The sequence below is a fragment of the Panthera leo genome, chromosome A2, assembly GCF_018350215.1.
Source record: "Panthera leo isolate Ple1 chromosome A2, P.leo_Ple1_pat1.1, whole genome shotgun sequence".
NCBI classification, from domain to species: domain Eukaryota; kingdom Metazoa; phylum Chordata; class Mammalia; order Carnivora; family Felidae; genus Panthera; species Panthera leo.
The window spans coordinates 18,828,812-18,851,756 of record NC_056680.1 but is presented as its reverse complement, the minus strand read 5'-3'; the positions used below and the strand labels follow the sequence as shown (position 1 = coordinate 18,851,756).

Genomic DNA, 22,945 nt, shown 5'->3' with positions numbered 1-22,945 from the left:
AATTTAAAAAAGAATATGTATATCAATTTAAGTCACTAGGATTTGGAGGCTGCTTGTTATTACAGAAGAGATGTCAGTGGTAGGTCAGAAGCCTAACCTTGGTTGTTTTTGTCCACCTTCCCACCCACCCCCCCAGTCACCTTGGTTTTTTAAGTACCATAACCTTCACCTGTTTCACATGTCCAGTAATTTCCAGTATATGTGGGAATGCAACCATCACTACAGTCTAACTTTAGAATGTCTTCATTGGCCCCATTCTCACCAGTCCCATGGAATAGTACAATATAATGTCTTTTGTGTCTGGCATAGTGTTTCCAAAGTTCATCCACGTTGTAACATGTTTCAGTACTTCATTCAATTGCCAAATAGCATTCCACTGTATGGCTGTACCACATGTTGTCTGTCTATCCATTCATCAGTTATGGACATTCAGTTGTTTCCACTCCTGGGCCATTATAAATCATGCTGCTATAAATATTGTTTTTAAAGTTGGTGCACTCCACATAAGGACAAAGGTCACATATGCAGGGTTGATCCCTCAACCCTTCCAAAACAGCGCAGAAATTACAAAGTACTCCTGAAATAGCTAAGCAAGTGGCTTGTCATCTTAGGGGACAATGTAACCAAGCCACTCTGCTCTTTCAAGCAATAGTTTTGGCAACAGCTATATAATTTTGACATCAGATATCAACATCTGTTTTCTGCTAGTTAACAGAAAACAGAGTTCAAAATTGCCCCTTTAATGCTAGCTTCCTCCAACTCTGATTATGAAATAAATAATACTTGTGCATTATAGCTGATTAAGAAAGTATAAAAGAGGGAGGAATCACCCATAATCTCAAAATGTAGAGGTAATCACTATTAAAATGTTAAATGTTATCAATATCCTAATGGTCTTTTTTTTTTTGTAGAAATGGAAAAGTTTTTCTTTAAATTTATGTGGAATTACAAAAGATCCTGAATAGCCAAAACAATTTTACTTAATTTTTTTTAATGTTTATTTATTTGAGACAGAGAGAGGGAGAGAGAGTGAGAAAAATCATGAGTGGGAGAGGGGCAGAGAGAGGAGATAGAGAATTCCAGCAGGTGCCGCACTGTCAGGGCAGAGCCCGACACAGGGCTCAAACTCACGGACTGTGAGATCATGACCTGAGCTGAAATTAAGAGTTGGCTGCTTAACTGAGCCATCCAGGTGCCCCTAGCCAAAACAATTTTAAGAAAGAACAAAGATCGGGTGCCTGGGTGGCTCAACTGGTTAAGTGTCCAGCTTTGGCCCAGGTCATGATCTCATGGCTCATGAGTTCAAGTGCTACATCGGGCTCTCTGTCAGAGTAGGGTCTGCTTCAGATCCTCTGTCCACCCCGCCTGCTCCACCCCTTCCCTGCTCATGTGCTTTCTCTAACTCTAAAAAAAAAAAAAAAGAAAAAAAGGAACAAAGCTGAAGGACATACTTATCAATTCCAAAATTTACTACAGAGCTACAATAATCAAAACAGCATGGTACTAGCATAAGGAAAAAATATAGATCAAAAGAATAAAATTGAGTGTCAATAGAAATCAACCTATAGACCTCTGTCGATTGATTTCCAACAAGAGTGCAAGACCACTCAATAGGAAAAGAATAGTGATTAAATAAATGCTGCTGGGACAACTGGATACCCACATGCCAAAGAATGAAGCTGCACAGCATGAACAAAAATTAACTCAAAACAGATGAAACATCTAAATATAAAAGCCAAAACTATAAAATTCTCAGAAGAAAACAGGGGTAAATCTTCATCACCTTGGACTTGACAATGGTTTCATGATACCAAAAGACAAACAACGAAAGAAAAAACAGCTGAACTAGACTTTACCACAATTTTTATGCAAAAAACACTATAAGAAAGTGAAAGATAGGGGCGTCTGGGTGGCTCAGTCAGTTGAGCATCCAACTCTTGACTTCAGCTTCCCAGGACACCCATGATCAAGCTACGCATCAGGCTCTGTGCTGAGTGTGGAGCCTGCTTAAGATTCTCTCTCTCCCTCTGCCCCTCTCCCTTGCTCCTGCTTGTCTGCACTCTCTCTCATGAATAAACAAATAAAAAAATAATAAATAAATAAAAAAAATAAAATAGAAATTCAAAGACAACACACAGGATGGGAGAACATATTTGCAAATCACATATCTGATAAGGGTTTTACATCCAAAATGTATAAATAACTTTCACAACTTAATAACAAAAAGACAACTCATTAAAAATGGGCAAAGGACTTGAATAAACATTTCTCCAAAGAAGATACATAAGTGGCAATAAGCACATAAAAAAGATGCTCAACATCATTAGTCACAGGGAAATGCAAGTTAAAATCATGAGATATTTCACACCCACCAGGATGGCTATTTATCAAATAAGGGTTGGGGTGCCTGACAGGCTCAGTTGGTAGTGTCTGACTCTTGATCTTGGGGTTGTGATTTAGAGCCCCACTTTGGGTGTAGAAATTACTTAAAAATAATCTTTTTTTTAAAAGGGGGTTAAAAATTACAAATGTTGGCAAGGACTGTGCAGAAATTGGAACTCTCATTTATTGAGGGTGGGCATGTAAAATGGTGCAGATGCCGTCTATAGAAAACAGTTTGTTGATTCCTCAAAGAGTTAAAACATAAAAGTAACATATGACCTGACAATTCCTGGGTATATACCCAAAAGAATTGAAAATGTGTGTTCAAGCAAAAACCTGTACATGAATGTATATTCACAGCAGTCTTATTCACAATAGACAAGATGTGGAAACAACCCAAATGTCCATAAACTGATGAATGGATAAACAAAATGTGGTATAGCCAGATAATAATTATTCGGCCTAGAAATGAATGAAGTACTGATCCACAGCATGGATAAACCTTGACAACATGCTGAGTTTGAAGGCAGACACAAAAGACCACATACTACATGATTCCACTTAGATGAAATATCTGGAATAGGCAAACCCACAGAGCTAGAAAGTAGATTAGTGGTTTCTTAGGAAGTGAGGAAAAAGAATGAGGAGTGACTGCTAATAGATACAGGGTTTCTTTCTGAGGTTATGGAAAAAGTTCTAGAACTAGATAGTGTTGACGGTTGTACAACATTGTGAATGTACTTAATGCCACTGAATTATATGTTTTAAAATGGTTAAAATGATAAATTTAATGTGTATTTTATTACAATTTTTAAAAAAGTTAAATGTTTTCATAAAATGACACCATAAAGTAGTATATCATGAAATATGATACTTTGGTCGATGACAACCACAGCTATTCAAATTATATTTCACTGAGATTAACAAAATGTCAAACTAAAGTTTTTACTGAATTTTACCAAGTTCTATAATGAACTTTTTAATGAATCCTGGTTCAGGAACTTTGTAACTTTTTAAAAAAGTTTATTCATTTTGAGAAAGAGAGAGAGAAAGAGAGAGCGCATATGCACATGAGAGCAGGAGAGAGAGAGAATCCCAAGCCGGCTCTGCACTGTTAGCACAGAGCCCGATGTAGGGCCCGAACTCACAAACCGTGAGATTGTGATCTGAGCCAAAATCAAGAGTTGGCTGCTTAACTGACTGAGGCACCCAGACACCCTGAAACTTTGTAAATTTTTCACAATTATTTTTGAAACTAAGCAGCAATGAAAAATGACAAATTTTATTTTCATGCTCATTTACAATCTGGCTAGACTTCTAAGAAGAGTATGGCCTAAAATCTTTAAATATGCCTTTCGAGAAGAATATTAGAGTTTAACAGAGGTATGATGCCACAGTACCTAAAGTTCCATATCCTTGGAAACCCTTTAATATCCAAAAAATATATAACTCCCACAGAACCAGCCTTTCAAAACAGTAATTCCCCTGTAACCACCCCCAGGAAGGGTAACCAAGGAGAGGTTGTAAGTCAAGGCACTGCTTTCAGTTCATCATCAATAGAAAAGCATGGCATATGTCCCTTGAGAAGGTGCCTCCAACAGGCCAATAGACCCAGAACCCTCTATGGCCACAGACAGCAGCCTGGGAAGCAGGAATGGTGGCTGACCTTGCTCTGACCCTCAGTTCATCTGAACTAAGGAAGAAGAGCTCAGTGCTCAGCAATGCATACTACCAGATAGCACTCCTGGAGACACAGAGGAGCTATGATGCTGGATCTTTACTTCTAAGGAACGGAATTCCAGGCACTTACCCGTTTGCAGTACCAAAAGTCCGGGCCTGATATATACTCAAGGATGACCTCTTTGTCATGGATCATTAGAGTTCCCTGTGAAGACAAAGACAGAAGCCATCAACGTCAACCCTCAGAGAAACAGAGAGACAGGAAGGCACAGACAGCCTTTCCAGTCCCCAAGCTGAAACATTTTACAAAGAGTGGCCTATTCATCAACAAAAGGAAATGGCTGTTTTAAGCCACAGACTTGGGGCAGTGTGGCAGAGCAAGCTTAAGCTTAAGCTTAAGGAAAGGGCGTGGCAGAAGGTGATATCAGTCTTCAGCCTTGGCTCCTGTGGGTCAGGGTGCTGTCCTTGGGCAGGATAGGCCCAGTCTACTTCTCCAGAGGTCATGTAGTACACTTGCACATGAGTCCCAGCAAGTCTCCCCCACCTGGCTTGGCGCTAGCACACTATCAAGAAGCAAACTCTTCCTTCTGCAGCACAGAGGCACAGGAGCCCTCTCAATTGTCTTCTTTTTCCATGGCTAACTCAAAAATCTCCTTGGGAGAGGTAGGTAGGGCTCTTAACTTTGGTGCCTGAAAACTTTCTTTGGAACACTGGCCGCATGGCAAAAAGCACCAGGAAAAGAGGCACAACCCCAATGACAGGCAGAAAGGAGAAAGGTGAAAGCTTCACGGCAGGTCACATCCTTATGGCAGGAACCTGAATGGCTGGTGGTGGCAGCAGAGGTGTTGGCGGCAGTGGTGGCAGCAGCATCACTCTGGCTTGGAGCCTACGGAGTGAGCTAGCCATGAGATCTGAGGAGCAACCATTGGCAAATAAGCACTTTGGGGAAGTCTGGCACAGGAACAGGTGGGGAAAGGGGATCAGTAAGCCTGCAGTTAACAGAGTTCCTTTGCCTCTGCATTTTAGAAAAGTCACAAATTCTATTTCATATTAAGAAAAAGTTAAGTTTTAATAAACACTAGCCAGCAGACACGTGTTAGAGTAGAGGAAAAAAATCTCTGCCTACTGACAAGAGACCCTCACCCACACTGGTAAGTGAACTAACCGAGAATGCGACTCTGGAACTAGCCCCTGCGCTGTGTTCATTCTCCGCCCTCTAGGGTCCTCTGTGTCTCCTCAGACAGGGCTCTGAGTTCTACAAGGCATTTCTTTGCAATTGGACCTCAGTTTCTTGCTTGAATCCATACATCTGTCAAATAATGCTTTACCTCTCTGCTTTTCACACCAAAAGAGTCAAGAGAAATACATAGAATAAAATTATTGTCTTGTCAAAACCAAAGGAAATCTGCCCACCTACCTAGGTCCTAGAATCTGGTCTCTGAGAAATTGTTTCTTGGCTCATTCTCAAGGTTAGAGGATGATGGCAATAAAAATTTGCTAACGTTTATTAGGCATTTACTCAGAGCCAGGAACTGTTAAGTATGTTATTTTATTTAATCCCCTAAATGATCCCATAAAATAACATTATCTCCACTTTACAGATGAGGAAACATGCTCAGAGTCAAGGTCATCCAGATGGTGAAAGGTAGAGCCAGATTCACATGTGGGGCTGTAGATAAGGGACCTCCTGCAGCATTCATCATCTCTTGTTCTGTATTAGGCACAAGCAATCTGCTCTCAGAAACCAATCCAGGAAAGAGCAAAACTCTGCAGGCACAGAAGGTCAGGGAACTATCACTCTGCCAAGCTCTACCCATACAGGAGGTTGGTCAAGATGGTACCCTTCCACCCAGAGGCAGTGTATCACATCATTTAAGAATATGGACTCTGGATCAGGTTCCCTAAATCTGAATCCTGCCTCTACCTCATGACCTTTAACAAGGACCTTAATTTCCATGTTCTTTAGTTTCCTCATTTGTAAAGTAGGGATAACAGTACCTATTTCATAAGGTGGTTATGAAGATTAAGTAAATTAATACATGTAAAGAGCTTAGAATGGAATACAGTGAGGGCTCAATAAATGTATTTCAACTCCTAAGTGCTAAAAAAGGACTAGAATCAGCAGGTGAGACTAGACAAGGTCAAAATGCCACTCGCTTCACCTCATTTGCTTGACAGGTTAATATAATATTTCACAACCCATTTCAATCTACTAAAAGACTAAACCGTTCACAGGAAATGGTCACCACACATCAGAACCTACATCTTCATGATAGCACTTAATGTTAGTTGTCAATTGCTGGGCCAGATTTTAGTGTCCAGGCTAAATACTGCTGGCTTTTTATTATCGTACCAAGTGCAGTACTTGGTATAGAAAAGGAACTTAAGCACTTGGGGAATGAACAAAAGACTAAATGGATCCAACCATCCCTGGAAGACTGAAGTGCTTAGCACACAGTGGCTCTGGAGGGAGGTACTGCTGTCGTAGTGTGCATCTGTACACCCAATCCACAAAATGTGTGGGCTGCCATTCGAAGAGTGAACGGTGCTGCAGAACAAGGCACTACTGTGAATACAGTCAATTGCAAATTTTGATTTTACCACTTGAGGCATCAGTAGACTCAGGAATTTCTAAGGCAAAGAGCCTTTATACTTCCAGGGTAACAAATATGTGACTCCAGGAACCACGGATGACTTTCTGTCCAGGGTAGGAAACTCCTCCTGCCAGGAGCACTCATTAGCATATCAACTTTAGGAAGACTGCCTTCACCTCATGTGTTACAAAGGCAATGATTCCCAATTCCTCAGAGTCCTCTACAGCTAGGACGACTCTTTCTTTTCAACCTGCACACGGCAAGACATAAAGCTGCCAGAGGAGACCACTGCTAAAGAATATGAAATGGTTTTAACATCACTATTGAAGAACAGCCAATTGTTTTAATAAGAATAAACAGACACAGAAATCATGTGAATGAGAACAATCAGGTTTATCTAGGATTGATTCCCCAGCTGCTATCACACTTAGTCTGCCCAAATATACCAAGCACAGGTGTGATATACACTATTCCCCTCCCTATCCTGTGGCCAGGCCCTTTCTTCAGACTGCGTACAAATCTGCCAGTGTCTCCTAAGGAAGCAAACTGTGGGGAGTTGGGTTAGTAAAAATTTAGATAAATATTAATAAGTAAAAAATAATAAGTCATTAAAAATGATTTCATCACTTTTTGGTTGTCTACTTTTAATTGTCTATCATCTACCATCTTCACACATTAGGGCTTTTATTCATCATTTGAATTATTGAGTTTTAATTATTAAGCCACTAAGGCAAAGGTACCATGAAGACCACGAGTCTAACTAACCACGTCTGGCTCCCAAAGAAGAGGAAATGTCAAATTTTACATTTGAAAGTAAAACCAAAGACACCTCCTTTCTCAGTAGTGTTAGACTGGGCTTAAATTAGATTAAAACCTGCTAAAATTCTCTAAGACCAAAGCCCTCACTTGACAAAGTCATCTAGAGATGTTCTTAACTATAATCTCAAGGGGTTTTAACGTGAAGCTGCAGGAAGCTAGAGACAACTGCACTCCTGGAGAGTAAAGCAAGTCCTTATTCTCCACCTCAGGGACACTAGACAAGAGCACACTCTGGGTCTGAGGGCTGCTGAACTCAACACAATCATTTCCATTTCCTTTTTCAGCTGCTGCTCCCAGAGACTTCACTCATAACTTCATTTTGTGACTGTCAACCTGTGGAAAGGACTTGGGTCAGAGAATTAAATAAGAATCTACCACATGGTTCACCTGGCTTATAACCAAGCCCCAAGAATTCTTAAGGTACTGGGGAGGTACAAGAGCACAAGGGAAGGGGAAGAACATTTCTGGCCAGCAGCTCGGCATGTGTGTTGAAGATCTCCAATACAAGTGCAGTCCTAGTCACACTGTACTGACAGCATGGCTGCTGTGCGGGAGAACTGGTATCCCGCTAAAGCGTGGAGAGAGACAGGATCAAAAGGCAGGGAGAAAGTATGTGAGCCTTGTGTACAACTCACACTGAAACATCAGCAATCCCTCCTCGTAGATTTGTGCTTCTTCCAAACACGGGATGAGAGAATCAGGTTACTGGTGGCTGAGAACTGGTACTGTTTATCAGAGATAGTAATCTTTATTCACAAGGCAATTACAGTTTACAAAGGCATTCTTCATAAATGTCACCTTGCTCAATCCTCACAAGTAGGGCATATATGGAACTTATTTCCACATGGGAAAGAATGGCTGGGATACATGGAACAGCTTGCCCAAGGTTACAGAGCTAGTTAGCAACACATATAGAACCAAAAGTCGGGTTTTCTTTTTGCCATACTGTTTTTCTTTGTTTTTAAGCTTCCAGGGAGTCAGCCATCTTATAATAGTTGACACATGAAAGGTGGCTTCTGATGAAAAGATGCATAAAGTCTAAAGAAATTTGCAGGCAATGGCCCCATAGGGACTTTTTAGAGAGACTGTCGTAAAGACCCTGCTTCCTGACTGTGTTGCCAACCCCCCCCAAATGGCCTGCTCAAGTGGTCTTTACGTTCTGAAAGCACTACAATTACTTTAGGCACAAGCCTAAGACAAAGACAGTTGGTAGTAAGTAGCTGCTACCAGCAGTTTCAACCACCTAGCAATCAAATGGTCCCACAGAAAGAATACAGCAAGAGGAACAAAACGGTTTAAAAACAGATGTATGTCATTCCCCTTAGTATAAAAGTGTAGTTTTTATAGAAATCTTTTGCAAAGCAGACAGGATCAATTTTTCTAGTGCAAGGATATGCTCTAGTTCAAACATTTTATAAAACTTAGTATTTCCAAAGGCCAAAACCAAAATGAGACAGAAGGAGGAAAGGGAGGAAGGAGGTAAGTAGAGGTAGAAATTCAAAGAAGAAATGCTCTGTGACAACTCTGTAGGAGTTCTGTCCAGTGATCTCCATACCCTCTGCTAGACTGGGTTTTCAAAGAACAGGGTCTAAGTGCCCCTCTGAGCAGCCAGGAGATGAGGCCCTGATGGGATCTCCACTGGAAACAGAATCCCACTTCAGGGTCCAATTTAAAGTTGAGGGACAAGATTGGGGTGCCTGGATGGCTCAGTAAGTAGGGCATGTGACTCTTGATCTCAGGCGCGTTAGTCTGAAGCCCACATTGTGTGCAGAGATTATTTAAACAAAAATAAAATCTTTAAAAATTAAAAGTTTTTCTAAAAAGTTGAGGGGCAAGAAGACATTGCAGTCTCAGCTGCTACTTCATCTTGATATCTTTTCTTATCTAGATGTAAGCACAATTTTTTTTTCTAAAACGCTTCCTAAAATATATATTTCACTACCAGACCAGTTTATCTATCATTTCCTAAGAGGACACAACCAGCATCTTGCTAAAACCTTATTTGTGCTCTCTGAAGCAATATGGCTGGCCTGTGTTTCACTCAGCCCAATCCACCAGGCTCAGCAAAGTCAGGGTCTCAAGATGAACTCTGTACCAGGAATACAATACACTCTCGACCAGGCCCTGACATAGAGCAACTTGATTATTGCAAAAGTATCTGGTGCTAAAAACATATTCCACCCCCTTCATCACCATTCCCTGACAGTCTTTGGTGCATTTTTTTTTTTTTTTTTTAAATAGAGAGAGAGAGAGAGAGAGAGAGAGAGAGAGAGCGAGCATGGGTGGGGAACAGGGGCATGGGGCGGGGGGAGAGGGAGACAGAGAAAGAGAGAGAGAGAGGGAGAGGGGGCGAGAGAGAGAGAGAGAGAGAGAGAGAGGGAGAGGGGGTGAGAGAGAGAGAGAGAGAGAGAGAGAGAGAGAGAGAGAATATTTCAAGCAGGCTCCATGCTCCACAAGGAGCCCAACACGGGGCTCGATCCCATGACCCTTGGATCATGACCCGAGCCGAAATCAAGAGTCAGGCTGGGCCACCCAGGCGCCCCCCAGTCTTTGGTGTATTTTTAAGATCCCAGTTCTTCTAGAAAACGCCTCTTGTAATTATGAAAGAAAACCAGTAATCTACAGTCTTGGAGGTAATTCAACAACTTAGCTCCTCAGAAGACTTAAGGAAGACTTGCTTACCAAGGGATCCACAAAACTCTCCTATTCTAAGAGTCATCTGAGTCAAAAACAAAGATGCAAAATAAAAACAAATACATGAGTAAGCAAATAAGTAAATAATCAAAACAGCCAAAAGTCTTTTCTTTCCTTGGGAGAAGGTGAGGCTCCTGGCAGAGGCTGAGACCAGGTAGATGGATGGGGCACTCAGCAAACTCCTTCACCACAAACATATTGCTATAAAGAAATTATTACTAGATCCAGCAACTGGTACTTACAATAACTGAATAATTGTGAACCACTAAACTGCAAACATTTTTGAAAATTTCATTTTGTTAGAATTGTGTATGTTTTAAAGTAATATTTCATTCAATGTTGATAAGGACCTCAGTCTAGTTAAACAATTTCCCTGGTTAATCAATAACTTATTTCCAAAAAATTCTTAATGGAAGTAGAAGATCACATTGGAACAGATCTTATTGATAATCCTCAGAATTCCCTTCAGAATTCAGGTTTCTATAACCTCCACTTTTTTTCTCACTTGGTTTCAATTGCATTGTGATGAAATCAAAGTACTCATAAAGTAGAACAGATACAGAAACAAGATACAGATTGTTCCTTCCTAACGATTTTCTCAATTAACCCTAAAAAAATTGTGAGGTATGCAGAGCAGAGGTTTTAGTCCCAGATAAAAGAGGGGCTCTCTGCCTACTGCAGTTAGGGACATTTTCTCCCCACACTGCTGAATAATAGAACACTATATATATAAACACTCTTTCATATCCTGAGATGACTATTGCTCTAGCTCCCCCTGCTCATTTCTCTGGAAAAAGTGGACCCTAAATTAAACATATAGTTATGCTTCAATGTCTAGGGCTCTAAATCAAGTCACTGTAGGGGAAGTAAAAGGGAGTTTCTAAAATCATTGTGGTAAATGTAAAGTTTCTTATTTTGTTTATTGAGTAACATAATCAAAACATTTCTCATTTCTTTTTCTGTATGCAGAGCTCATGCTGGGAGGTGGGAGGAAAAGCCAAGAGAGGCCCACAAGTCTTAAGTCACTGCAGATCACACCTGAGGCCACCACGAAGGCTACAGAGTGTTCCCCAGGTATCCCCCAAAGAGCCAGCAGCTCTTCTTCCGGCCTCCCATTGAAAACATTATTTCTACTGCTACCTCCCACCCAAGAACCTTAGCTTCTTGAAGACTGCCTCTATTAGTCTCTTTGCTTTCAGTGTCCTTGCTCAGACATTTCAGAAAGCCCTGCTGACATACTTTCTGCAGAAACAATGTCCTGAAAAGATGAATAAAATACAGTGCCAGACTTGTGAATACACAATGTTCAATTGCCACTTTAGGTCGGTAAACACCCACCATTCTTTTTTTCTTAGGCAAAAAGCTACAGATCCAAGGTACAGAATCAGGCTGGCTCAGCTGGAATAATATGCGACTCCTGATCTTGGGGCTGTGAGTTTGAGCCAGACCCATGTTGGGTATAGAGATTACTAAAGAAAACAACAACAACAACAAACAAACAATAAAAAAAAAAAAAAAAAAAAAAGCACTACAGACCCAATGCCACTCTTGACAGCTGCTGTAAGACTAAGAATGGAAGCTCTGAGTCAGAAAAGGTCCAACGGGACAAACGATTAAGTGCCTAATCCTTTTTGGTCTACTCATTCTCACTTGCAAATAACAGAATTATCAAACTTCACTTCAGTTCATAATAAAAACGAGGGGTAGCTTTTCACATGTAAGGCAAGCTCAAGTCAAATTAGACCACTGATGAAGCAACATTTACTGAGCTATATAATAGCTGCTATTGCAGCAGGTACACACTGAGAATGAGGGAATGATCTCTGCACAGGGCAGAAATCTCAGGTAATCTATGAATTTGAGAGAACACAAACCTAAGAGGTCTCTAACAATGTCTCAGCTAGAGTTGCTGCCAAGTGCTACAAAGGCAGAGCCCTCAGCAATCAAGAAACTCTCCCTGATCAGACTTGTATGCTCTGAAAATCTAATACAGCCTTAACCCTTGAATACCTTTAAACACCCTCAGAGCTAAGATATACTATCCAGTGTATTAAAAGGCATCCTGGGGAGCTTGGGTGGCTCAGTCGGTTAAGTGTCCAACTCTGTACTGACAGTTCAGAGCCTGAAGCCTTCTTCAGATTCTGTGTCTCCCTCTCTCTCTGCCCCTCTCCCACTCATGCGCTGTCTCTCTCTCAAGAATAAATAAACATTAAAAAAATAAATAAATAAAAGACATCCTTTATACCTGTTTAAAGGAGATCAAAATTGGGGCGCCTGGGTGGCTCAGTAGGTTGGGCTTCTGCCTGTTGGTTTTGGCTCAGGTCATGACCTCATGGGTGTGGGAAAGAACCTCACATATGGCTCTGAGTTGAATATGAAGCCGGCTTGGGATTCTCTCTCTTCCTCTCTTTCTGGCCCTCTCACGTTTACATGCTCTCTCTCTCTCAAAATAAACATTTAAAAATAAATAAAGGTTGTCAAAATTAACCAAGTGATCATATAATTGAAAATTTCTCTTTTTTATAAGAAAAACTGGGAAGAGGGGCTCCTGGGTGGTTCAGCTGGTTAAGTGTCTGACTCTTGATTTCAACTCAGGTCAGTCGTGAGACTGAGCCCCCATGTCAGACTCTGCGCTGAACATGGAGCCTGCTTGGGATTCTCTCTCAATCTCTCTGTCCCTCCCCCGCTAGCATGCTCTCTTTCTCTCTCAAAAGAAATAAACATTAAAACAAAAAAAAGCGGGGGTGGGGGGGTGGGGGTGGGGCGGCGCCTGGGCAGCTCAGTTAAGCGTCTGACTTCAGCTCAGGTCGTGATCTCACAGTTCATGAGTTCGAGCCCCATATCGGCTCTGTGCTGACAGCTCAGAGCCTGGAGACTGCTTTGGATTCTGTGTCTCCCTCTCTCTCTGCCCTTCCCCTGCTCGTGCTCTCTCTCTCTCAAAAATAAACATTAAAAAAGAAAAAAAGAAAAAATAAATAAAAACTGGGAAAGAAATATTTAAAAAGGGCCATCCTTGAGCAGTGTTAGGAGGCCTCTTTAGTCAGGAACCTACTTTAATGTCTTTGTAGGTGGAGAATTATTTTTTTTTTAATTATTATTTTTTTTAATGTTTATTTATTTTTGAGACAGAGAGAGACAGAGCATAAACAGGGGAGGGGCAGAGAGAGAGGGAGACACAGAATCGGAAGCAGACTCCAGGCTCCGAGCCATCAGCCCAGAGCCCGACGCAGGGCTCGAAATCACGGACCGCGAGATCATGACCTGAGCCGAAGTTGGACGCTTAACCGACTGAGCCACCCAGGCGCCCCGGGAATTATTATTATTATTATTATTATTATTATTATTATTATTATTGTTTTGGGTGGGGTGTATTCTTGTCACGATGAAGCCTTTACCTAGATTAGCCATTCAGCTGAGTTGAAGTTTATTTGAATTAAAGACTGAAATGTTTTAAATAGGTCTCAGTAAAAGATCTTCTTTAGGAAAAGAAAAAAAAAAACAAAAAACGGAAGCATCTTGAGGTTTCTATTACACACAATAGCCTGCACACCTAGATTTTCTAAGATAGTTCCAACTTCATGTCCTGGCCTGTTGAAAAGTGATGTGTTAAGCAATACAAACCAATCTGAGGTTCAAGAAGATGGTCAACATTGTAACACGTGGCTGGCTCCTCTCCAAAAGACTTCAACTCAATGTACTGAGATTATTTCTTCTTGTGGGAAGACTTCTAGAGGTTTGTAGATTTAAAAAATGCCTTTATCCTTTCCCTACCACCTCCTCATCCCCAAAAAACATTAACCAGAATAGGATATGTATTCTTAATCCACAAAAATATTTTCTCACAGCTGACTAGGCATGGTGGTGACTAGACTAGTTCAGTAGTGAACAAAACCTAATGATGCTCTCGTGGAGATTATGTTTTAAAGCACAAAGACAATAAACAAGTATACTTTTAAACAAATGGGAAACCATATCTCTATCTGAAATTCTTAGAGGAAAATTACAGAATGGAAAGAGTTCTTCGACACTGCTGGGAGTGAAGACAGACAGAAGGAAATGAGAAAGTTTATGCTCAGAGGTCAACTGTGCTGATGGTTCACCAGGTATAAAGTGCACTGTGAGCAGCACGTATAATAGGCAAAGCTGGATGTAACCCAGAGAGGACTACACTTAAGAAAAGTAAAAAAGCCCAGAAATAAGTTAAGATCAACATATACTCTTCTTCTTGCTAAGAAAGGCCTAGCAGAAATGCTGGTGCTTTCAGAGGCATTCTGCTTCTATCTTCTTTAATCCTGTATATTTATAATAAATCTAAGACTCAGAAGAACTCATGAGAAAAACTACATCCAAAGCTGCCAAGGTAAAACATGGTTTTTATCACACTGCAACTTTTCTAGCTTCTGGATCTACCGATCTTACATTCAAACGTTTTTTTTTTCCAATATGTGAAGTTTATTGTCAAATTGGTTTCCATACAACACCCTGTGCTCATCCCAAAAGGTGCCCTCAATACCCATCACCCACCCTCCCCTCCCTCCCACCCCTCAAACTCTTTTTTTTTTTTAATTCAAACTTTAGACACTGATTCCAACAATGGTCTATTCCATAGCATATGCTATAGCTACTAACTATCAGTCTATGTGGGTTTTTAAAAAAATTTTTAAAGATTATTTATTTAGTTTGAGAGAGAGAGAGCATGAGCTTGAGCAGGGAAGGGGTAGAGATGGAGAGAGAGAATCCCAAGCAGGCTCTGCATTGTCAGCACAGAGCCCAATGTGGGGCTTGAACTCGCAAACAGTGAGATCATGACCTGAGCCAAAACCAAGAGTCAGACACTTAACTGACTGAGCACATAGACTAGGTGCCCCAAGTCTACATGTTTTTTATTTTTATTTATTTATTTAAATTTTTATTTATTTTTGAGACAGAGACAGAGCATGAACGGGGGGAGGGTCAGAGAGAGAGGGAGACACAGAATCTAAGCAGGCTCCAGGCTCCGAGCTGTCAGCACAGAGCCCGATGCGGGGCTCGAACTCACAAACTGTGAGATCATGACCCGAGCCGAAGTCAGACGCTTAACCAACTGAGCCACCCAGGCGCCCCTACATGTTTTTTTAAAGAATACAAGAACAGAGTGGCGCCTGGGTGGCTTAGTTGGTTAAGTGTGTGGCTCAGGTCATGATCTCACGGTTTGTGAGTTCCAGCCCCATGTTGGGCTCTGGGCTGACAGCTCGGTACCTGGAGTCTGCTTCAGATTCTGTCTCCCTCTCGCTCTATCTCCCTCTCAAAGATGAGTAAACATTAAAAAAAAAAAACAAAAAAAAAACAAGAACAGAAATGTACATTTTAAATTAAATTTATTAAATATATTTTATTATTTAATATACTTTTTATTATTATAAGGATAATTAAGGTTTGGAGAAACAAAATTCTATAACCTGGAAGAATTTGGAATTTGGTTCTTACTCTGGATAATTAAGAGACTTCAAGGAGTCTCCCAATGCCTATTTGCTTCCTTTTCCTTGGAACCAAACCCTTGATTTTCAACTGAGCACATGGTTACCTGAAATAAAGAAGTCTCCCTGGGGCGCCTGGGTGGCTCAGTCGGTTAAACGGCCGACTTCAGCTCACGTCATGATTTCACGGTCCGTGAGTTCGAGCCCCGCGTCGGGCTCTGTGCTGACAGCTCGGAGCCCGGAGCCTGTTTCCAATTCTGTGTCTCCCTCTCTCTGCCCCTCCCCCATTCGTGCTCTGTCTCCCTCTGTCTCAAAAATAAATAAACGTTAAAAAAAAAAAAATTTTTTTTTAAAAAAAGAAGTCTCCCAGAGCTCCCTTAAGTGTGGCCATGACTAAATTCTAATCACCTGGACATAAATAATCATGTGTGCAAAGTCCAAGCAGTATTCTTAAAGGGGAGGGGGGGCATGTCCACTTTCATTCCTGCTTCTTTCCTATTGGTTGGCAAGTCAAAGTGGTGACTAGCACTCAAGCAGCCATCTTGAAGCCATCACTTTGGCTTAACAAATCTATGAACAAGATATAAAACAGTCTTCAGAGTTAAAGAATTTCTTCTTGTTCTCAAAACTGCTCAGTGCAATAAGTATTGTAATAAGTACTTAGTAGATACCTTCTTCTTGCTTATAAGAGTTTCTCATACAGACCGAGGTGCAAAAAACCAGTTATTAAGTGATTTTGCACTTTCTTCGGTAGTTTTCAATTAATTTCTATGGCATGTAGATATTTAATAAAAAACTATACTAAAAAGAAAAAAACCATCTTAAAGTGGTCATATGTTGAGGATGATAGGGCTACATGACTGAAGGAGTCTGGGTCTCTGAGGACCATGAAACCACAGAAGAAAGCCTGGATAGCTTAGACTTCATTTACATTAGAAAGAAAGAAACTTCTTTAAGCCAATCTAATCCTAATTGGTACAGATGCTTTTAGAAATTACTGGTGATAGGGTGATAGGGTGCCTGGGTGGCTCAGTTGGTTGAGCATCTGACTCTTGATTTTGGCTCCATCATGATCCCAGGGTTGTGGGATGGAGCCCTGCGTCAGGCTCCGTACTGAGCATGGAGCCTACTCAAGACTCATGTTCCCTCCCTTCCTCCCTCTCTCTCTCCCCCACTCCACCCCGTGACCCCCTCCAGCACTTGTGCGCACATGCGCGCACACACACACACACACGCACGCACACACACACACGGGATAAAAATTTAAAAAATAAAGAAATTACCTGGGATAGACAGAGGTAGGTATTTTGCTCAAAAAACATAAGATTATGAAATAAAGAGAAAGCTGTAGAATAAACTAGTTACGTAGTAGAACAAAACGTGGCAATGGAAAAACCTCACGATTTTTCTGCTACGCTTCAGTCTTATAAGGTTCTGATGTCACCTCACGCTCAATATATCTAAAACACTCATCTTCATCCCTGCCTCCCAAATGCCTTCTTTTCCACACGCTTTATTTCTGTTTAAGGTACTACCATTCTTCTAACCTGAGTGGCCCTTTGAATCTGCCCTCTTTTTGCCTTTCTGTCCAATATTCAGTGTTAACAGACATTAGAGATTCTTTGTGCAAAAGGCCTTTCAAACCTAACTTTTCCCTTACATAGCTGCTGTCAGCCCTTAGTGCAAACCATCACCTCTTCACATTTCAACTGCTGCCCTAGATCCTAAGGCCTTCTCTGCAGTTTCTCCCGTCTAGTCAAGACCATATACTACCCAAGAAGAGTTTCCCTATAGCGTAATCTTGATTTTTCTTGCATTCTTGTGGCTCTCCCATGTCTTCAAATTAAAGATTAAATGCAAGGCTCTTGATAACCTACCTTGCACTTTCTAAGTTGTTTCTTTCACTACTCCCCAGAGTATGAGGACAAGAATCAGACAGGAGATTGGAAGCTGTAACAAACAAGATGTGGCTACCTCTGGCAAAAACAGAAACAGCATATTACTATCTTCTATCAAAGATTATAGGGCAGAGGGGCGCCTGGGTGGCTCAGTCGGTTAAGCGGCCAACTTCGGCTCAGGTCATGATCTCACGGTCCGTGAGTTCGAGCCCCGCGTCGGGCTCTGTGCTGACAGCTCAGAGCCTGGAGCCTGTTTCAGATTCTGTGTCTCCCTCTCTCTCTGACCCTCCCCCGTTCATGCTCTGTCTCTCTCTGTCTCAAAAATAAATAAACGTTAAAAAAAAAAAATTATAGGGCAGAAAGCTAATAGAAGTACCAGAATCTGGCAAGTCAAGAGGCTGCTCATGTTGGAAGGACAAGAGCCTTCTACATTATGCAGAAACTAAAAAGATTGCTAAGAGCTTATAAAGAAGGAATATGGAGGGGCGCCTGGGTGGCGCAGTCGGTTAAGCGTCCGACTTCAGCCAGGTCACGATCTCGCGGTCCGTGAGTTCGAGCCCCGCGTCAGGCTCTGGGCTGATGGCTCGGAGCCTGGAGCCTGTTTCCGATTCTGTGTCTCCCTCTCTCTCTGCCCCTCCCCCGTTCATGCTCTGTCTCTCTCTGTCCCAAAAATAAATAAAAAACGTTGAAAAAAAATTTAAAAAAAAAAAGAAGGAATATGGAGTCAGAAACTACTCAAAATTTATTTATCCAGTTAACAAATATTTATTTAACACATCATATGTTGCCAGGTATAGCTCCAAACCATTTGGGTAGCGAAGGCAAAAGAAGGTGAAAAAAAAGAAAAGAAACGGTCCCTGCCCTCACGAACCTTTCAATCTAGAGATGTCCAATTATATCTGGTGGCATTTGCTTTATTGTACATAGATCTTTGCCAGTCATCATCTGGGTACTTTGTCTGGTTTAGCGGTTTACTTCTTTATTCCATATTTCTCAGGGGTCTGGTACTATCTTTAAAATACCTAAGCAAATGCCTGACAATGGAGAGCCTTTTCATTTAAGCACTTAGAAGAGCCACAGAAGCATTCTTCTAGGCAAGGTGGCCAATATAATGTTCCCTGATCTTAAAGAGATCTCCTGACCCTGGAACCTTGATAGGAACAAACAGAAATATGTCTCTGAGTTGGCGTTCCTCCAGATTGTAGGGAGCCAAGCATATCCTATATTGGTGTAGATTCACATTACCCAAGAATCAAGTCAAAGAAAAAAGAGACCTTTACCCTATAACTTTAAAATAAATACCTCAGGAGCTAGACAGCATAAGCATTATTAAATACATAGGCAGAAACAATAAATGTGCAATTTAATAGTTGCAGGAGAATCTATAAGGAATGGAAAGAAGAAAATTAGCTCTTAAAGTGTCAACTGCAAATCCTGGATATGCTCAAAACCTAAATAACAAAGACAGACCCACATCCAGGGCAGCAAGTAGCCTGAGACATACAGTAAAAAACAAACAAACAAACAAAACAGCCCAAAGGAGAATTCAAAATGACAATATGAATGTACAAAATAAAAATGAAACCTGGCCACTGGAACTGTGAGTATTCCATGTTTTCAATACTACACCACTCTAATATGGGATCTAATGAGCTATTCATTTGGAGAAAGCTCCTGAAAAAAACAAACAAAAGCTTTAACATTTCTAGTCCTAGATACATATACAAGAGACTTGAAAAACCTATGCCCAGACAAAAGCGTGTACATGAATGTTCATAGTACCATTTTATATATATGTATATGTGTGTGTGTGTGTGTGTGTGTGTGTGTGTGTGTATATATATACATATATCCCAAAGTGGAAATAACCTAATGTCCATCAATGAATTAACAGATAAAGAAAATGTGTTACATCCATACAATGGAATATACTCAACCATAAAAAGAGATGAGGTACTAATTCATACAGCAAAATGGATGAACTTTGAAAACATGATGCTAAGTGAAAGAAGACAGTCAAAAAAGTGTATGATCCCACCTATATGAAACATCTTGAGTAGGCAAATGTATAAAGACAGAAAGTAGACTCATGGACATTTAGATCATGGGTAGGGGAGAGTAGAAAGAAATGGAAACTGACTGATAATGGGTACAGGGTTTCTTTTTGAAATAAATAAAAATGTTCAGAAATTACATAGTGGTTACGGTTGCATAACCTTGTGAATGTACTAAAAACTCCTAAGTAGTATACTTTAAAAGGGCTAATTTTATAGTATGTAGCTTAAACCTCAATTAAAAAACAAACAAACAAAAAAAGCTTTCAGGGCCACAAGACCATTGCCAGAACAAAGCCATTCAGTTATTTCGTTCCTCCCTCTCTGCCATACCCTGGCCCACTTAACCTGCCCCCACCCCACAGCCTCTCAGGGAGCATCTGCCTCCAGCTAGCCTCCTCTAATCATGCACATCACTGACACACGCATCCTCCTTACTGTGCCCCTTTTTTTGCCCAAAGCTCTGGTTCCTAATAACCACATAACTGAAAATTAGAGAAAACTAGAAAGGAACACTTATTTTTCCAACAAACAGACGGCCAAAAAGCAATCTGACTGACCTTGAATGAATGAACTTTCAGGGATATGAACATCCACTTATACTTAATTTCTTAACTTAGTTTTATACATTTAAATTATAAAATATAGTCATAATTATGACTATACCCCCAATACCTACACAATGGCAGACATATAAACATAGTGGGGGATCAATAGCTACTGAATGATTATATCTAGGCAGCAATCAATGGAAGTTTATTATGATTATTTTTAATGTTTACTTATTATTTTGAGAGAGGGAGATAGAGTGCAAGCAGGGGACGGGCAGAGAGAGAGGGAGACACAGAATCCGAAGCAGGCTCCAGGCTCTGAGCTGTCAGCACAGAACCCGATGCAGTGCTCGAACCTACGAACCATGAGATCATGACCTGAGCTTAAGTTGGACACTTAACTGACTGAGATACCCAGGTGTCCCAATTAATGAAAATTTAAACTACTGGGTTACGGATTGGAGATAACACACAAAATCTAGCAAGTCTACTCACGGGTTTATATTAAGAGAAATGAGTATACCTATTCACCAAGAGAATTAATTTTGAAATAATAACCCCTCCAACCTTACATGTCCTTTAACAGAAGTAATGAATAAACTGTAATATACTTTCTCCCTCTCTCTCTTTTTTTTTAAGTAGGCTTCATGCCCAGCAAAGAGCCCAACATGGGGCTTGAACTAATGACCCTAAGATCAAGACCTGAGATGAGATCAAGAGATGGACGCTTAAATGACTGAGCCACCCAGGGGTCCTGTGATATACTCTTACACTGTAAGACTGTATAACAACAAAAATGAACCCAGCTATACAGAAGATGAATTTAAAAATAATACTAAACAAAAAAGTCAGGTAGAAGAATAGATCCTGTGTGATTCCATATACATAAGGCTCAAAACCAAGTAAAAGGACTCTTCAGTATTATAACTTTCAACGGTGACTACCTCTGGTAGGGGTAGAAAGGAAAACAGCCAGGAGAGGCAGGAGGGACTTCTACATATAACACAACATTTTGTTTATTAACCTGGGCGGTAGTAACAGGTGTTATGGATAGAATGTTTGTGAACCACCCTCCCCCACCATTTCAATTTATATACTGAAGTCCTAACCCCCAATCTGATGGTATCTGGAAGTGGCAGCTTTGGGAGGTAATTGGGTCATGAAGGTAGAGTCTTCATGAATGGAATTATTACTCTAAGAGATAAGAGACAGAGATCATCTTTCTCTACCATGTGAGGATACACCAAGAAGACATCCATCTGCAAGCCAGGAAGAGGGCCTTCACAGGGAAATGAATTGGCTGGCACCTTGACCTTGGACTTTCCAGCCTCCAGAACAACGAAAAACAAATTTCTACTGTATAAACCACCACGTCTATGGTTATTTTGTAACAGCAGCCCAAACTGAAACAATAGGTATATACAATTCGTGATTATTCACTGAACAGTAATGCTTATGATCTATGTTCTTTTCTGTATGTATGTAATACAGAAAGAGAGAGAGACAAAGAAAGAAAAGGAATAATGATTTCAAGACACTGGCCTTTCCATATGTACCCTTCTATTTTATTCAAGCTCCTTATGTGCTGCAGTTCCCTCACTGATAGTGCCATTTTAGGTCATCTAGCAATTTCCTAGAGCACATCATTTTTAAATTATTTATTTATTTTTGAGAGAGAGAGAGAGAGAGAGAGAGAGAGAGAGAGAGAGAGAGAGAAAATGAATAAATCTTAAGCAGGCTCCATGCCTAGTGCAGAACTCGAAACAGGGTTTGATCTCATAACCGTGAGATCATGACCTGAGCTGAAATCAGAAGTCAGACACTTAACCCACTGAGCCACTTAGGTGCCACTAGAGCACATCATTTTAATTGCCATCGAACATGCTTAAGGTATACCACTTGGAATCTGAGAATAATGTCATTGTAAGAAAGTTTATGCTAAGCCACAGTACCTTTTGGCATAAAATTATGATAGCAATAGTCAATTCTTTTGTTGGCCCTGTAAGTAAATTTGAATACTTCATTTTTTTTTCAAAAAATTTTTTGGTGTTTATTTATTTTTGAGACCAAACACGAGCAAGGGAAGGGCAGAGAGAGAGAGAGAGAGAGAGAGAGAGAGAGAGAGAGAATCTGAAGCAGGATCCAGGCTCTGAGCTGTCAGCACAGAGCCCGACGTCGGGCTTGAACTCACAAGCTGTGAGATCATGACCTGAGCCGAAATCAGATGCCCAACCAACTAAGCCACCCAGGTGCCCCCTGAATACCTCTTTTATTAAAAATGTTATCCAAGGGGCGCCTGGGTGCCTCAGCCGGTTAAGTGTCTGACTTCAGCTCAGGTCATGATCTTGTGGTTCTTGAGTTTGAGCCCCACATATGGCTTTCTGCTGTCAGCATAGAGCCTGCTTCAGATATGCTGCTCCCTCTTTCTCTGCCTCTCCCCCACTCACACTCTCTCTCAAAACAAATAAATAAACTTAAAAAAAAAGTTATCCGACATTCTGTGTGATTATAACCTCAGAATAATCACTGAAATTTTAAAATTTCTTTACTTCTTTAAAACATCAGAATCTAAAATTAGAATGGGCTTAAGTAGGTGATTAGTATATCATCCTCAAATAATACTTTGTGACTCAAAAGAATTGGGAAGACTCCAGAACAGCAAAGACTTTGTAAGATCTTAAAAAAAAAAAAAAAAAAAAAAAATCTTTTCTGAGGGGTAAGTCCTTAGGTAACCCTATCTCATATTCAGGTAATATACTAACTTTCAGCATTTCAAAAAAGTCTAGCAGATGTTCCCTACATATTTACCTTAAGACT

General features: G+C 40.7%; 1 protein-coding gene and 1 long non-coding RNA gene across 14 annotated transcripts in view; one reads left to right on the top strand and one right to left on the bottom strand.

The window, feature by feature from the left end:
- The window catches only part of LOC122214371, a 33,902-nt gene extending 22,678 nt beyond the window's left edge, over positions 1-11,224 (top strand). Inside the window, exons 3-4 of the long non-coding RNA XR_006199845.1 lie at positions 7,760-7,895; positions 11,139-11,224. This is a non-coding gene — a long non-coding RNA (uncharacterized LOC122214371). The remainder of the gene's footprint in view (positions 1-7,759; positions 7,896-11,138) is intronic.
- RBM6 (RNA binding motif protein 6) overlaps positions 1-22,945 on the bottom strand; it is a 104,911-nt gene that overhangs the window by 17,493 nt on the left and 64,473 nt on the right. For 11 of the 13 annotated variants that reach the window (XM_042929422.1, XM_042929424.1, XM_042929430.1 and 8 more), the window contains one exon: positions 4,193-4,267. In XM_042929422.1, coding sequence (XP_042785356.1) covers positions 4,193-4,267 — 75 coding nt within the window. Of the gene's footprint in view, positions 1-4,192; positions 4,268-5,227; positions 5,395-22,945 lie in introns of those variants that run through there. The other 2 variants (XM_042929432.1, XM_042929434.1) reach the window with 2 other exon arrangements.